At 44.2% G+C, this 15641-nt stretch overlaps 1 protein-coding gene across 1 annotated transcript in view; it reads left to right on the forward strand.

The window, feature by feature from the left end:
- SUSD1 (sushi domain containing 1) overlaps nt 1-15641 on the forward strand; it is a 100249-nt gene that overhangs the window by 53300 nt on the left and 31308 nt on the right. The window contains exons 13-14 of the mRNA XM_019490779.2: nt 9394-9488; nt 12115-12301. Coding sequence (XP_019346324.1) covers nt 9394-9488; nt 12115-12301 — 282 coding nt within the window. The remainder of the gene's footprint in view (nt 1-9393; nt 9489-12114; nt 12302-15641) is intronic.

Consider the following 15641-nt stretch of genomic DNA (forward strand, 5'->3'; position numbering starts at 1 on the left):
GACATCGTTTAAGACTTAAATTGGTCAGGTAGACTTTAATTTGATAAATTAATTGAAGTTATTACCCAAGGAAAAGGAGTCCAAGGCAGCTGTTGTTTAAAATAGAGTGTAGGAAATGATGCTATTACTGACATCCCTAAATTTCTGTGCTCATAATGGCCCTCATAGGACTGTACTGGGTCTCTTGTTCAGGGGTTTCCTTCCATGGAGATTAAATGAAGATTCCTTTGAACCAAGTCACTGGTGGCACCAGTGTGAGAGACTGGTACTTTTCCTTTGAGATAGGTTTATGTCCTCACAATCAAAACCTTGTCTATCTGACTGATTGAAGACAACAGCAGCAGAGTCAGGACTGCATACAACACTAGCTTGGAGCTTAGCTGGTTTTTCCTGCTCTAGCAGATACCAGGCAGGTCAGTAGGTTCAAGTAGTATAAATATGCCAGGAGACCCAACTCTGACAGCTGAAGGAAAGAAAAAAAATCTTCCAGCACTGCATTGCCTTTCTTCTGGCCCCATGTACTCTAGTCGGTTTCTTAATTGCCCTTCAAACCTGGCAGAAGAGGAATTAAGGTCAGTCACCTTTCACTAGCCAGTCAAGTCAGCTCTAGTGTTTTGGATCAGACTTTAGATTCACCAGTATTTACATCCAAAAGCACCATTCTGGCTGTTCAGTCTTTGAACAATGAGCATAAGTTGAACATTTCTCTTGCCCTTGGAATGAAACCAGCTGAGCTATACCTTGCTTCACAGTAGCTGGAATAGCAAACCACATTGTATTCTTACTGCTTATTTGTATCTGTAGTGATGTGGCACTGGTATTCTTAAGCAATGGTTGAGGTCTGTAAATGGCTCAGCAGTTTATTACCCAACTCTGAGAACAACAGAGAAATCCATATAGTCCTTACTAATAGAGTTTATGGCCGCATCCAGATGGGTGAGGCCATGCAGTATGTGGCGCTGCAGGCCTGTCTGTGGTGCCACATACTACACATTCAGCTGCTCTACATGCTGCAAGGTACCAGCATGGGGGGAGAGGGGGCAGGGGCAGGTTTTGACCCTAGGTGATCCCCAAGTCAAAAAGAAAAGCAGGGGAGCGCATTTGGAGCAGTGCATACCACTGGAGCCTGGCCAGCCAGAGCTGTGCTTCAGCTGTGGGCCAGGCTCCAAGCAGCAGGAACACCGCTGCTGCAGCCCCAGGAGGCCCTCAGGACCCCAGGTTAGGCTGCTTGGGCCAACTCAGTCTTGGCTTCAGCCTTCCCTGCCCTCACGGGGAAACCTGCCATGTGCCAGAGGGTGCGTGGCACAGGCGTTCCCCAGAGACAACTAGCAGTGGCATAAGGTGTGCCGATGCCTCTTGTCCCGGGGGAAATAAAAGTCTATGCTCATGTGGATGCAGCCTCTGACTCCATTGCCTTGTGACGGAAAGCTATGAGACTGTGCAGTAAGTGAAAGGAAGAAGGCAATTTGCTTCTCTAGTGCCAGACTTTATCCTTGCTCTTGGCTTTATGACTAGGAAACATAAGTATTGGTAAAGGCTCCTTTAAATTATCTACCTGCTTTATGCGCAGCCTTAACACACAAGCCGTCATGCCCAGGTACCTCATATAGGGCTGGGAGAGGATGACTGAACCCTATATGTTGGAGGTGCTTAAAGTATTCATAGATTTTATAGACATTAGGGCTGGAAGGGACCTTGGAAGATCATCGAGTCCAGCCCCCTGCCCAAAGGGCAGGAAGTCAGCTGGGGTCACAGGATCCCAGCAAGATAAGCATCCAGTTTGCTCTTGAAGGTGTTCAATGTAGGCGCTTGAACCACCTCCAGTGGCAGGCTGTTCCAGACCTTGGGGGCTCGGACAGTAAAGAAATTCTTCCTTATGTCCAGCCTGAAATGATCTTGTAGTAGTTTACGACCATTTGACCTAGTTGTCATCCCTTGGGGCGCTTTGGTGAACAAACGTTCCCCCAGATACTGGTTGTCACCCCTGATAAACTTATAGGTGACCATCAGATCACCCCTGAGCCTGCGCTTTTCCAGGCTAAAGAGCCCCAGGGCTCTCAGCCTGTCATCGTAGGGTCTGCTTCCCTGACCTCTGATCATGCGCGTGGCTCTTCTCTGGACTCTCTCAAGCTTCTCCACATCCTTTTTGAATTGTGAAGCCCAAAACTGGACGCAGTACTCCAGCTGCGGCCTCACCAAGGCCAAGTACAAGGGGAGAATGACGTCCTGGGATTTGCTTGAGAAGCATCTATGGATGCAAGCCAGCGTTTTGGTCGCTTTACTAGCCGCAGCTTCGCATTGCAGGCTCATGTTCATCTTGTGGTCAATGATGACCCCCAAGTCTCTTTCTTCCACAGTGCTAGCCAACATAGCACTGCCGAGCCTATAAGGATGCTGTGGGTTTTTCTTCCCAAGGTGGAGAACCTTGCATTTATCGGCATTGAACACCATCAGATTCTCATCCGCCCACTTGCTGAGCCTGTCCAGGTCAGCCTGGATCACCTGCCTGTCTTCTGGTGTGGATGCTTTGCCCCAAAGTTTGGTGTCATCGGCAAACTTGGCCAGTCTGCTTCTGACTCCAGTGTCCACATCATTAATGAAGATCTTGAACAGTATGGGTCCAAGAACAGAGCCTTGGGGGACCCCACTGGTCACAGGACACCATGATGAGTGACTTCCATCAATTACTACCCTCTGGGTCCAACCCCGGAGCCAATTTTCCAGCCAGTGGATCGTGGAGGACCCAAGGCGACAATTGGCCAGTTTCTCCAAGAGGCGATCATGGGAAACCAGATCAAAGGCTTTTTTGAAGTCAAGATATATGACATCAATCTCTTCTCCCTTGTCCAGGTGATAGGTCACCTGGTCATAGAAGGAAATGAGATTGGTCAAGCAAGACCTACCCGCAACAAACCCGTGCTGGCTATCCCTTAAGATATTGGCGTCGGCCAGTCCATTAAGGATGGCCTCTTTAATAAACTTTTCTAAGATCTTCCCCGGGATAAAAGTCAGGCTAATGGGCCTATAGTTAGCCGGAACCACTTTCCTCCCTTTCTTGAAGATAGGCACCACATTGGCCTTCTTCCAGTCTTCGGTCACTTCACCAGAGCGCCAAGAGTTTTCAAAGATCTGTGCTAGAGGCTGGGCTATGCTGCTCGCCAGCTCCTTGAGTACCCTGGGGTGTAGATTGTCAGGGCCGGCTGACTTGAAGGTATCTAGCTTCTCAAGATGTTCCTTCACGAAGTCAGCATTTATGGAGGGCAGGGGATCACCCTCACCCGGACTTCCCTGTCCCGTAGCGGGCATGGGCGTCCCATGGAAAGTATAGTCCTTTCAGCCATGGTGTATTTGGCTGCCACGAGCGACCAGCACACGTCTAGAATGAAGAGAAATGTACGGACAAACCAGTTAGTAGAGTTACTGTTGACAGACCTACCAGCATAGCACAAGGAAAGAACACAAGATTTCAAAGGTTACACGCACAACTGAATACAGCAATGTTATAACAGCATGCAAAGAAGCCAATAGCTTGAATTTTCTGGGTTACCTTCTTGCAGATAGGATAGCTGACTTGCATTTAATCTCCATTTAGCTGTGTAGTAGAACTGTTCCCTTGCCCTGGATCAGTGAGATAATGCTCATTTGGTGTCTCCCAGCTGATCTCAAAGGGCTTTATATACATTAACTAAATAATATAGTGCTTGTCTGGTGAGCAGCAGCATCTCTGTTTTACAGAAAGGAAACAGCCTGAATTACTTGCCAAGGCTTACATCTGATGTCAGTGGCAGAACTGGGCACAGAGAATTCAGATCTAGTTGGTGCTGCACTTTAACCACTGTCCTCTTAGGGTTACTAGGTTAGATCTGACAGGTACTGGACAGGTCTACATGAGATGCTTCACTGTGCAGCAGACTAATTTGCGGTATAGTAAAGCATCACTGTCTACACGTGTGCAGCAGTTAGAGTGCAGTAGATGAATTTACTGCGCTGCTGGATAGTCCTGTTAGACACAAGTGGTATCTGGCAGCTCAGTAAATTACTGCGCTTAAACATGCGTGTACATGGTGACGTCAAGATTAGTTTACTCTGGCTCATGCTTTTAGGGTAATGACTGATAGTTTGGGAAAAGAGAAGACCTGGCAATATCAGCAAAGGATAATTCTTGCTGTCTTACTTTAAGTTCTTGCAGTGCTTTCAAGCTTTTGGCAGTACATATTTAAGTTTGGGTGCTGCAGCTACTTCCTACAAGCTCTATAACAGTGCTTCTCAACCTTTTTCATACCAGGCCCCATTTGTAAACAACAATGGCCAGTCCAGACCCAGTGCCCCTCACTCCCAACCCCCTACCCCCAGCCCCCACAGTGTGTGGGGCAGGGGGTGGGGGAGTGGGGCATGGGGGACCCCAAGCAGCCCCTTGCAGCCTGGAACTCTGCCAGCCTGCAAAGGAAAAGCCACGGTTCCTCGCATTTTTCTCTTTAAAGGAGAATCTGTTTTTAAAGTTTGTTCGTGACCCTTTCATATATTCTTGTGATCCACTTTTGGGTTGCGATCCACAGGCTGAGAAACACTGCTCTATAAGATAACCTCAGACCAGCTGGAAAGCTCCTACTTTTCACATGCAGTGAACCCTGAACAACCACACCCCACTGTGTTTTTTCTGCTGTGCAGTGTCTTTTCTAAATTCTATAAAGAGTTCCTACTCCTTTTTGATTGGTAAATCTCTTGCTATTTGTGAGAATTTGAAAAAATACCTCTCTAAATTCCCTTATACATTAACAAAGTACTTTAAAATGCAGTCCAGCTATGGGCAGAGGTAAATTTTAACTGATGGGGAGGCTGTTACCACTGCATGCTCTTGTAGCATTACAAGCAAATTAACTGTCTGTAAACAGTTAACCATGAAGGAAAGAAGGGTTTCCTACATTTATACTAGAGGAGCATGCAAACATGACAGTTACAGTTACCAATTGGTATATTTTCATAAATGTATAGGGGTTGGTCCCCATTAGTGTGGTTGTTCAACATCCTTTTATACACATTCTTGTGTTCTGATTAAATGGGATTAAATGAATCAGCAATTTCAAATAAACCCAATGAATTATCAGTCAGAATGGAACCCTTCGCCCTTTCAATTACCAAATATATTATATCATTTGAAAAGGATCTGAGGGCTACAGTGGACAATAAATTGAATATGAGCCAATAGTGCACCCTTGTTGCGAAGAAGGCAAACAGCATACTAGGCTGCATTAGTAGGAGTTTTGCCAGCAAATCAAGGGAAGTGATTCATCCTCTCTATTCTGCACTGGGGATGCCACATCTGGAGTACTGTGTCCAGTTTTGGACCCGTCACTACAGAAAGGGTGTGGACAAATTGGAGAGAGTCCAGCAGAGGCAACAAATATGGTGAGGGGGCTGGGACACATGACTTATGAGGAGGGGCTGAGGAAACTGGGCTGAAGAGAAGACTGAGGGGGGATTTAACAGCACCCTTCAACTACTGAAGGATGGTTCTAAAGAGGAGGGAGCTAGCCTGTTCTCAGTGATGGCAGATAACAGAAGAAGGAACAATGGTCTTAAGTTTCAGCAAGGGAGTTTAGGTTAGATATCAGGAAGACATTTCTCACTAGGAGGGTAGTGAAACACTGGAACAGGTTACCCAGAGAGGTGGTGGAATCTCCATCCTTGGAGGTTTGTAAGACCTGGATAGACAAAACTTTGGGTGGGATGATCTAGTTGGAGCTGGTCCTGTTGTGAGCAGGGGGTTGGACTAGATGACCCCCTGAAGTCCCTTCCAACCCTAATTTTCCATGATTCTGTGACTAATGTCATTATACACACTGTTATCCTTTCTTCTGCAGACTTTGTACCTGGCTGCCTAGGATCTGGATATGATGTTTTGTACATCATTTTTGGGTCATTAAAACTCATATTAATACTTACAGCAAGGGCTGTTCAGAAATACTCAGTAAACTGGCTTCGTTTCAGTTTTTTTCTGTTGTAGACAGAGACACTGTTGGCAGAGTGTGGCCAGGCAAGTATCCAAGTTTCAATATGTGACTAAGTGCTCATTTGTTTCCATCTTCTGCCCTGATTATTCAACTGCCTGCCTACGTAAGTGGTCATTGCTGCTGCCTCATATGACCCTGGTGTAAGATATATGGGCATTGTAGTTAATATCCTTATACTTAATGGGGGATGAGTTGTATTTTGGCGACTTTCAAGAATCACAGAGAGGATATGTTGTAGAGGTAGATAATGAATGTGTGATATTTTGGCTCCATTAAACTTGTAGCTTGTCCCCTGAATGCTATTTCTAGTTGGGTAGCACTCAAAAGGCCTTGACAAGGTAACAGGAGAGGAAACTGCTGGTGTAGTCCACCATACCTTTCTCCTCTTTACTGTCCAGGACCTCTAGCTGATGTTACACTTATGGTGTGATTACCATGCTGAACATTTAGCATGTTGTAATTTATGGTGCAGTGAATGTGTTAATTGTGCCATAAATTACAACATGCCACATGTTCATCCAAATTTTGGTGCCATTAAATGGCAAATGAGCCACAAAGTTGTTTCACATGTAATGTACAACATCTTTGTAGCTGGTTTATATGATGCCTTAAATTGAATGTGTGGCATGTGTGGTGTTCCAGATTGGTTGTTGCCATTGGTTGGGGACAGCTCCAGGTCTGCAACCAGCTCTGGGATAGTTCTGGGTCCAATGTCTATCCCGAGCCTGATCCCTATAGATTGGGATAGGGGCAGCTCCAGGTCCCTATCATGATGCCTTTGCCTCATCTGTAGGATTCAGTTGGTGGCAGCCCAGCAATGGTGCAATTTGGATCTGAGGAATTTTATGCCTCATGCCAAACATTGCATGTCCTGCCATGTGTGTCTGGCTTGGCAGGATTAATGATTTTAGGAAAGCAGTATAAAATTCCTCAGATCCCAAATGAACCCTCGTTTTAACATCTGCTTAAGGCCTGGGAGAGATGGTTACATAGTGGCTCTTCTCCATCAGTAGCTGTAATAGGAACTTATGAAGTCACTCCAGAAACAGAAGATTGTTCTTTGTGACACATAACCAACCTGCAGGGTAAAAGTTGAGAGAAACCACTGCTGATACAGCATGAATGATAAGAATTTTTCTAGTAAGGGTCAGTACAATGTTGTATGTAGACATGTATATTGTTGTCTAATTTTAAGAAACTTGGTTCAAATGCAGTTAATTCAGTATAAAAGCAGTCATTGTTCTCGTACCTCACATCTTTAAGAAATGAAACATTACATCATTTTTCATTCTTGTTTTGCAGTGGCTGATGATCATAACCAAGTATGCTAAGGCAGCTATTAGGATTTGGATTCCTTTCCCTTGTGAAGCAAATAGTTCTCTTAAAGTTGCAGGAGCCTAGGTGATCTTCAGTCTGGTACTAAAAAGAAATATAGTGTATTCTACAATAAAAAGTCTCCCTTTGAATACCATATTGATACATGGTTACTCCATGTTAGATGTGGTTTTGAGGTGCCGTATTAAGGAAGGCTATGTGTAAGAATGGTACAATTCCTTTGCTAGAAAAATAGCCTTTGGTTTATAAACAAAAATGGTCTCATGCATCATGTTTTTGGTCATCAAAATCTGAAACACTGGATGTTCAATCCATAGGTGAAGTGAAGAGGGGGTACGTGCCCCCCATGAGATTGGCCCTCACTGGCCAGGGTGTGGGGCACTGAGGGAAACATTGGCCAGTGCCCCCCTGAGACTGGCGCTGGCTGGAGAGTGGGGGCACCGAGAGAAGCGCCAGTGGCATTTCCGGTTTTGCTGCCAGCACTTCTGGGATCGGCATTTGGCCATTGGAGGTCTCCCTCCCCCCGAGTCGTCGATCAGCCACTGGTGCCTCCCCAGGCTCAGGAGGCACCAGTCACCCATGTTTCAATTATTTATTTGTTCATTGCAAGGACAAGCCTTTTAAAAATACAAGTAGTTCGAGAAATATCTCCTTTCTAACTCCTATTTAGTGGGATAGATTTACCATATTTACTCAAATAGAAGATGACTCTAATTATAAGATGACCCCCACAATAATTAGATTCTATATGTGGAAAACTTATAGATTTGTTATAATTTTCCATGTATAGAATCTAATTATTGGAGGTTTGTCTATAATTTATCTCCCATCCGCTGCTACAGCAGGGAAAATAAATCTGGGGGGTCAGGTACCCCTTTGCTCTCTGCTTCCCCCTAACATTTTCCCCTTCCCCTACTCCTTACTGTCAGACTTTGCTGTCCCTGAGCACATGGAAGTGAGGAGCAAATTTAAAAACATTAACCTTGAAATTATCAGTGTTGCTCAGTGTTGGCTGCATTTAATCAACTTCATAGTTGGTTTCCACTGCTGGGCACATACTGCTTTTGGCAGCAGTTTAATGATAGACAATGTGTTTAGTTAGATTTCCTTGTATGTGATTATAAAATGAGGGGCTTCCCCCCCGCCCCATGTTAATTGTGGGGGAAAACCTTGTCTTGTATTTGAGTAAATACTGTAGATCAGGCTTAATGGAGTGGAGGCATATTTTCTAAAGAATTTATCCCCCAGTAAGTCTTACTTAGGCACCAAATGGGTCAGATTTTCAGGACCTGAGAATAATGGAATTGCTAGGTACTGAGCAGTTTTGAAAATACCACCCTACCCATAGCTATTGAGCAATCTTGAAAATCAGTCCCATAACATTTTCACCTTCTTGGGTGGTGCAAGGAGGCAGGCTGGGTTGAAAGCAGCAGTATCTTTCAACACTTACTGAATTGCTATGGTGGAATAGTAGCATCATCAGCCTGTACATTGATGCCAAATGAGAACTGTAGCCCTGTGGTGACATACATATAGCTTCTGCTCTCAGGAGGCCTGTTTGAGAAATGCCATCAAAATATGGCTTCTTGGTCATTTCCAGTGCAATTTGACAAGAAGCTAAGTGTCCATCTTTCCCTTACTCTGGTCTGACCACCTCTTTTTCATACCTGTTTGGCCTAGAGCCAGTTTTGGAACTGAAATATCTGACTTGTGGTTTTATTATACCTTTAAAAGAAGAGCGACAACTCACACTTCTAAAATTCAATCGTTTTCCTAGACCTTTGACAAACACATTTAATTTGCAAGGATTCTCTTTAATAGAATGCTTGAACTTTATCATGCCATCATTCCCTGGAAAAAAACATTTATACAAATTTTTAAGTACTTGGGCACTCTAAAAAAAGTGAGGTTCCATCTTCTGATAACTTTAAACCTTAAAAAACTGGAGTTTTCCATCTTCAGTCAATCATGATCAATAATATTACAGGAGAGCTTTTACTAACATTTTTAGTTATGCCTTTTTGCTCCTTTTTTACTATGCCTGCAGTAAAGGAAGTCTTCAGTGATATGCTGATTTTTAATGACACCTGCTTGAAATGGAGGCGAAACATAAAGAGAACTGATATAGAAGAGAGATATTTAGTAAGTAATACATAATTTAAGTGTTTGATTCTGTGTTGCAATAAGAAGAAAAAATTAATCTAGTATCAACAATGCCAAGATTCTTTGTGCCATAGGCGACTGGTAGGGGGTGCACAGGAGTGCATGTGCCCCCCCTGATGGGGCTGGTACCCCCCTCCCCCGGTGGCCGACACTGATGCTGTCGGTAGGCCTGGTGCCCCCCCGACAGGGTCGGCGGCTTCCACAGGTGCCCCCCCCAAATTCAGGAGGCACCAGTCACTCATACTTTGTACATTGCTGCTATTGGAGTTCCCCACGCTGTTAACCTGGTAACAGAGATCATAGTAATGGGGGAACTAGCATGCATGACATTTTACAAATTCAAATACACACTCCTGTGCTTTTTGTGATGTTTCTTGCTTCTGTCTCTTTCTTGCTTATTTTTTAATCTTCTTTCCTTCTTTTCTATTCCTCATTGTCTTCCCTGCACTGGCCTCAGACTCCATCCTATACTAGCACTTGCCTTCTTCTTCAGTCAGACATGCCAGTTACCTTGCCCCATCCCTTGAATGAGCCCTCCTTGATATGAAATCTCTGGATAGTTCATCTGTACTGAGTCCTAAATTGGCTTTTTTTTTTCTCTAATCTGCATGCCCTTGAGTAGCGGTCAGCTACATTTTAAGGCCGTGAGGTCTGATTAGCCCAGTTCAGATCAGAGGGTGGAAGGGTGCTAGGACCCAGCTGCTGGTAGCACTTTTCTCCACAGTGGTTGAAGAAAACACCCACCACCACTGCTGCTTTTCCCTGCACCATCATGGGGAAAGTGCCTGGTGCTGCCACTTTAACATGTCTCTGCTGCTGCAGCTTTTCTCCATGCTGGCATTGGGAATAACTACTGTTGAAGTCTCATGTCCACAACCCAAATTAAAAGGCTCTGAGGACTGAACCTGTTCAGCTTCAGCAAGAGGAGGCTGAAGGGGGACCTGGTGGCTGCCTACAAACTCATCAGGGGAGATCAACACCAAATAGGCAGAGCCCTTTTCTCCCCAGCACCACCTGGGGTGATGAGGAACAATGGTAATAAGCTGATGGAGAATAGGTTTAGGTTAGAGATCAGAAGGCAATATTTTACAGTTAGGGTGGCCAAAATCTGGAACCAACTTCCCAGGGAAGTGGTCCTCACCCCTACCTTGGGCAAATTCAAGAGGAGGTTGGATGATCACCTGTCTGGGGTCTTGTGAACCCAGCATTCATTCCTGCCTGTGGCAGGGGGTTGGGCTAGATGATCTGTTCATGTCCCTCCTGACCCTAGCTACTATGAAACTATGACTGCATCCAGCCTGTGGGCCATAGGTTGTTGACCCCTGCCCTCGGGTGCCCTTGGCTTGAGTGTACTGCATGCTCCTAACTGAAGAATGGCAGTTGGGAGTCAAAGAGAGCAGGCAATCTATTTTTTTCCTCTCTATAAATGCCTGAAAATTGATTGTGAAAATTATTCGTTTTGAGTTAATAACATTGTGACCACTTAAGGCACAAGCAGCTGCAAAAACTCAGGTCTGCAACAGGGCCTACAAATCCATGATCTAATCCTGAGCAGCACGTGGCATTCTCAGTGCATTCTGAGCACAACAGGATTTGAAAGCACTGAACCTTTCAGGATCAAGCACCTGGCATGCATGGGAATTCATTTACCTAAATGTGCTGATTTAAAAAATGAGGGTGCACAGTCAGATACTTCTCTCTCTTGGCAGGTCATGGGTATAGACAGGTGTCAACAATTGATGTCCTTTCATATCGCAACAATATTAGCTGCTAGATTATTATAATCAATTTTAGCTGCTACAATCATTACATTTGAATTATAATGTCGTGATACAACTATAGCAAAACTGCTCTGACTTGAGCTGTGCTCCTGCTTCGCATAGGGTCAGAGTTATGCAGGGTTAGCTAATTTGTGTTGCTACAGAATTAAGTAGATGTAACAGTTACAGTGTAACAGCTAATGCACAGCTAGCCTCCCCCTTCTCTTTTAAAGCATGAAAATGCACGGTTGTCCGTTCCCAAAGTTGTAACTTCAAGATTTTTTTCTGTATTGCAAAAAGGGTTAGGGAAGTCAAGGAAAGAAAAACTAAGTGCCAGAGCTAGTTTTATTCCAGTGCTGTTTATGAACAATGGTTTGTTTCTTCATAAAACTTGAGAATATGTTGATTAGGATAATACTGAACAACATTCAGGCTCTATACTTGTATGTATATATGTGTATTTTCAACAAGGGTAAAGTAACTGCTTTTTATGCTTTTGTATAATAAATGCATTTGAAGAATCAAAATGGTTCATTTTCATCGGGGATGGATAGGTGTGATGTTCACAGCACTTTAAACAACTTTAAAACACTACAAAAAGTGAGAGAGCAGGCAATACTCGGTGCTATAGTGTTACAAAGCAGCCAGAACCATATTAAAAATGACTCTGGGTGAAACAGGGATAATTTTGAAGCCCCTTAAAGGAAAACGTTAGCTGGGAGGCAGTTGTACATCTGTGAATTACTGCCATGCTACAAATGGAAAAATCTTCAAAAAAATGGTGGCGTTTGAAGTGCTTTATACATTTGTCTGTCAATACACATTGTTGTGATTTTCCATTGCAGTTTCACATACGAGGCCGACGCTGGTATCAGCAGGAATTCTTTCATGAAATGACCTTTAACCTCACCACGTACAAGCTAGCTCCAGAAATTTGTCTGGATTTACAGCCTGGCACTAATTACTCTGTGAATATTTCCATCACAGCTTTGGCTCTTTCTGTGCTAGTTTCAATGACAACTGAAATTACTGGTAGGTCCAACTATTTATTTACCATGTTTACTCAAATCTAAGACAAGGTCTTTTTCCCCATTAAACATGGGGGGGAAAGGCCCCTCATCTTGGATTTGAGTACAAGGCTGTGGGGGGAGGGGAGAGGGGCAGGTAGCTACTGCAGCTCCAATTCCAGGCCCTACTCAGGGTCAGAGCTGGAGCCACAGCTGTTGCCTGCCTGTCCTGTGCTGCCTCTGTCCTGTACTGCTCTGCCCTCACCCCTGCCTGACCCAAGTGCTGCCACCTCTGTTCCATAGCCTCTTCTTCCCTGTTTGTCTCCCCACCATCTGCGACTCCCCCTTCTGCTACCACTGCTGCCACTTACTGGGTGGGGGGTGGGGGTAAGCTCCAGGGGATGCAGGCACAGGGAGCACAGGCATAGGGGGGCAAGTGGCATGGGTGGCAGAAGGCCAAGGTTTGGGGGGGGCCTTAGCCCCCCCAAACTAATTTTGCAGTGGCCAGTGACAGCAGCAGCACCACGGCGCCACACAGTGTGCATCCAGGCCAGCACCCCAGGCATGCTCAGCTCCAGGCAGCTGAGGAAGAAGAGTCTAACCGCACATGCATCACACTGCACAGAGTATGATGGGAGCTGTACTTCTTGTGCTGATGCATGCATGTAGCCCCCCCAAATAATATTTTTCCCCTCCATCTATGGCAAGTGTTGAGGGAGCAGGTGTCAGGGGGGCAGGTACTGTGGCAGAGGCAGGTGCTAGGGCACACTGGCACTGGGCGGGGGCTGTAATTAGATTCTAGACATAGAAAATTATAAACAATTCATAATTTTTCCATGTATGGAATCTAAGTATTGGAGGGTCATTTTAAATTCAAACTTATCTTGGATTTGGGTAAATAAGGTACAGTAAAAGCTGTGTTATCTGGCACTTTACCACCCGGAATGCTCTATTAACGAGCATCTGTCATAGATGGCAATACAAATCTTACTTCATGTATCCGGAAATACTCTGATAGCCATCCAGCATCTTGCCATGCTCTTCTCATAGATCTGTCATTTACGGAAGCTTCAGGATGCTGCCCAGCGATGTCGCTAGCAGCAGTCTCAAATGTACACATCCGCCATTGTGATTGTGTTGTGCTTGTGCTGTATTGTGACATAACTCTCAGATAACCAGCATATTTGATGAACCAGCGCTCCCCATTCCCCATGATGCTAGATAGCAGAGCTTCTACTGTAGTTATGTTTTTATGGAGTGACCCTTGAAGTGTGAGAGCTCAGGATGAGTAGCAGTATGGCCACTTGACCAGTGGGGGCTGTGAAAAGAGTCCACATTCAAAAGTCCACATGATTCTTGAGTCAGCACATTCATGAGAAGGAGGGGTATTGGCTTCTGTTTGATTTAAAATGGAAGTACAGCACAGCAGAGAAACTAGAGAGAAGATGTATGTGCAAACAATTAGGACATCTGTTTAAGACTCAGGAGACTTGTGCTGGGGCATATTGTTGAATGCAGGCTTCTTGTGTAAGTTCAGTCAAGTCATGCAGGAACTGAAGCAGAAGTCCCAATCCACTGGTCCCTGTACTCCAGTGGGGCTGAGAAAACCAGAGAAGTACCTCCGTCCCCCACCTTCTCCTCTGCCCATCCAGAGAGAGCACCTGCAGTTTGCTGTGCTGCAACCAGAACAGACAAAAATTAATTAAGTCACTCCACTTAGGAGCAGCTTCATTTGAACCCTTATACAATGAAGGTTAATTTGTTGCATGATTGGAGAGTTCTGCAGCCATGCTTTTCTGTTTGGGCATTGCTTTAGAGTGATTTCAAGGGGCTGATCAGGTGACAGATGTCATTTCTGTTTGTGCCCAAAGACACTATCTGTAGAACAGTGAAAATAGCCTTTCCTTACTTGATGTGGGTGTTGGAAGAAGAATTACACTGAAGACTGTGAGGGGTGTATTTTGTAGCCATGTTGGCCTGAGACAAAAAGAAATACGAAAATCTAGAACTCTTGGTTCAGGGAGAACTTTTATTAGACCAACAAAGAAATCGCAAAAAGCCTATCATTTTCTGCAAGTTTTTGGGCTCACACACCCTTTATCAATTTTCCCTGAGCCTGATAAAGGGTATGTGAGCCCAAAAGCTTACAGAAAAAGATAATTTTTTTGCAGTTTCTTAGTTGGCCTAATAAAAGGTATCATCTGTGAACCAAGAGTTCTAGATTTTTGCATTTCTAACTGAAGACCGTGAAGCACTCATATATTCTGATAATGGGAGTCCCACAAGTACATCAGTTTGTTACACAAATTGCCAATTGCTCAAATCATGAGCGAGACCTTATAAGGGAGGATAAGGTAAGAGGCTGCATTCATTGATTAAGTGCTTAATACACCCCTCCCCCACCCCCCCAACATTCATACCCCAGTTTCTGATCTGCACTGGTATACATTACCAGTTTTATCAATACTCGGATTAACTTGGTGGCCAGCCAAGTTGATCATGAGTAGGGAGCCAGGTTCCTGCCGGTCCGTCTCGTCAGATGAACCAGTGCTCCAGGATGACATGCAGAACAAGACCCAAAATTGATATGTCTTGCCCCATTTTTTATAGTCTTGTCAATTCACCCAGTCTTCTGGGCTTTTGCTGAGTTATTAAGCAATAGGAAAAAAGTCTATGTGTATAACAAGTTAAGTAGCTTTATAGTTTGTGAATTTAAAAGGTAGTTTATCTAAGGGCCCTGTTGGGAGAGGAGGAGAAAGGGTTATGTATTTTATGTTATCTTTTTCTTCCAGAATTTTGTTATAAGAGCATTGAGCTGATTTTGATTCCAGTTAAACAGTCTAGGATATTTTTGTTCTGTCCCTCTACTGCAGACCTTCTGTGTTGAGATTATTAGTTTTGTTTGATAAATGGTGAGACATTAGTGTTGATATTGGTGCCAATCCTTTTTGTTTTGGCCACAGATGAGACAAATGAGGCAGAGGAGACCTTGCAAGCTGTTTGAACACTTCTATAACTGTGTTCAGCCACTAGGTGAAGCTGTTTATCTGCTGGATGTCCATCAGGAAATAGCGAGCTAGTTTTGTGGTACAATTTTCAAATTGTGGATACTGCAGTTTTTGGGGTTTTTTTAATGGTAAATGCAAATTTTTAAAGCTTTGTAAAAAGGGAAAATATTTTGTGTGCAAATGTTAGTGTTTAGGGTACACAGTGTTCTAGATTGCTTTATCCATGTACAGGAATTGTTTAGTAATCTTTGCTAGGAAATTGCCTAACTTTTATTCAGAAATAGTGTGTCTCCTCACATAGCCTATAAAAATAATGCATGTCAGAACAGAACTTGGTACACAAAGGTACTATAGACT

This window comes from Alligator mississippiensis, chromosome 3 (assembly GCF_030867095.1).
Source record: "Alligator mississippiensis isolate rAllMis1 chromosome 3, rAllMis1, whole genome shotgun sequence".
NCBI lineage: Eukaryota > Metazoa > Chordata > Crocodylia > Alligatoridae > Alligator > Alligator mississippiensis.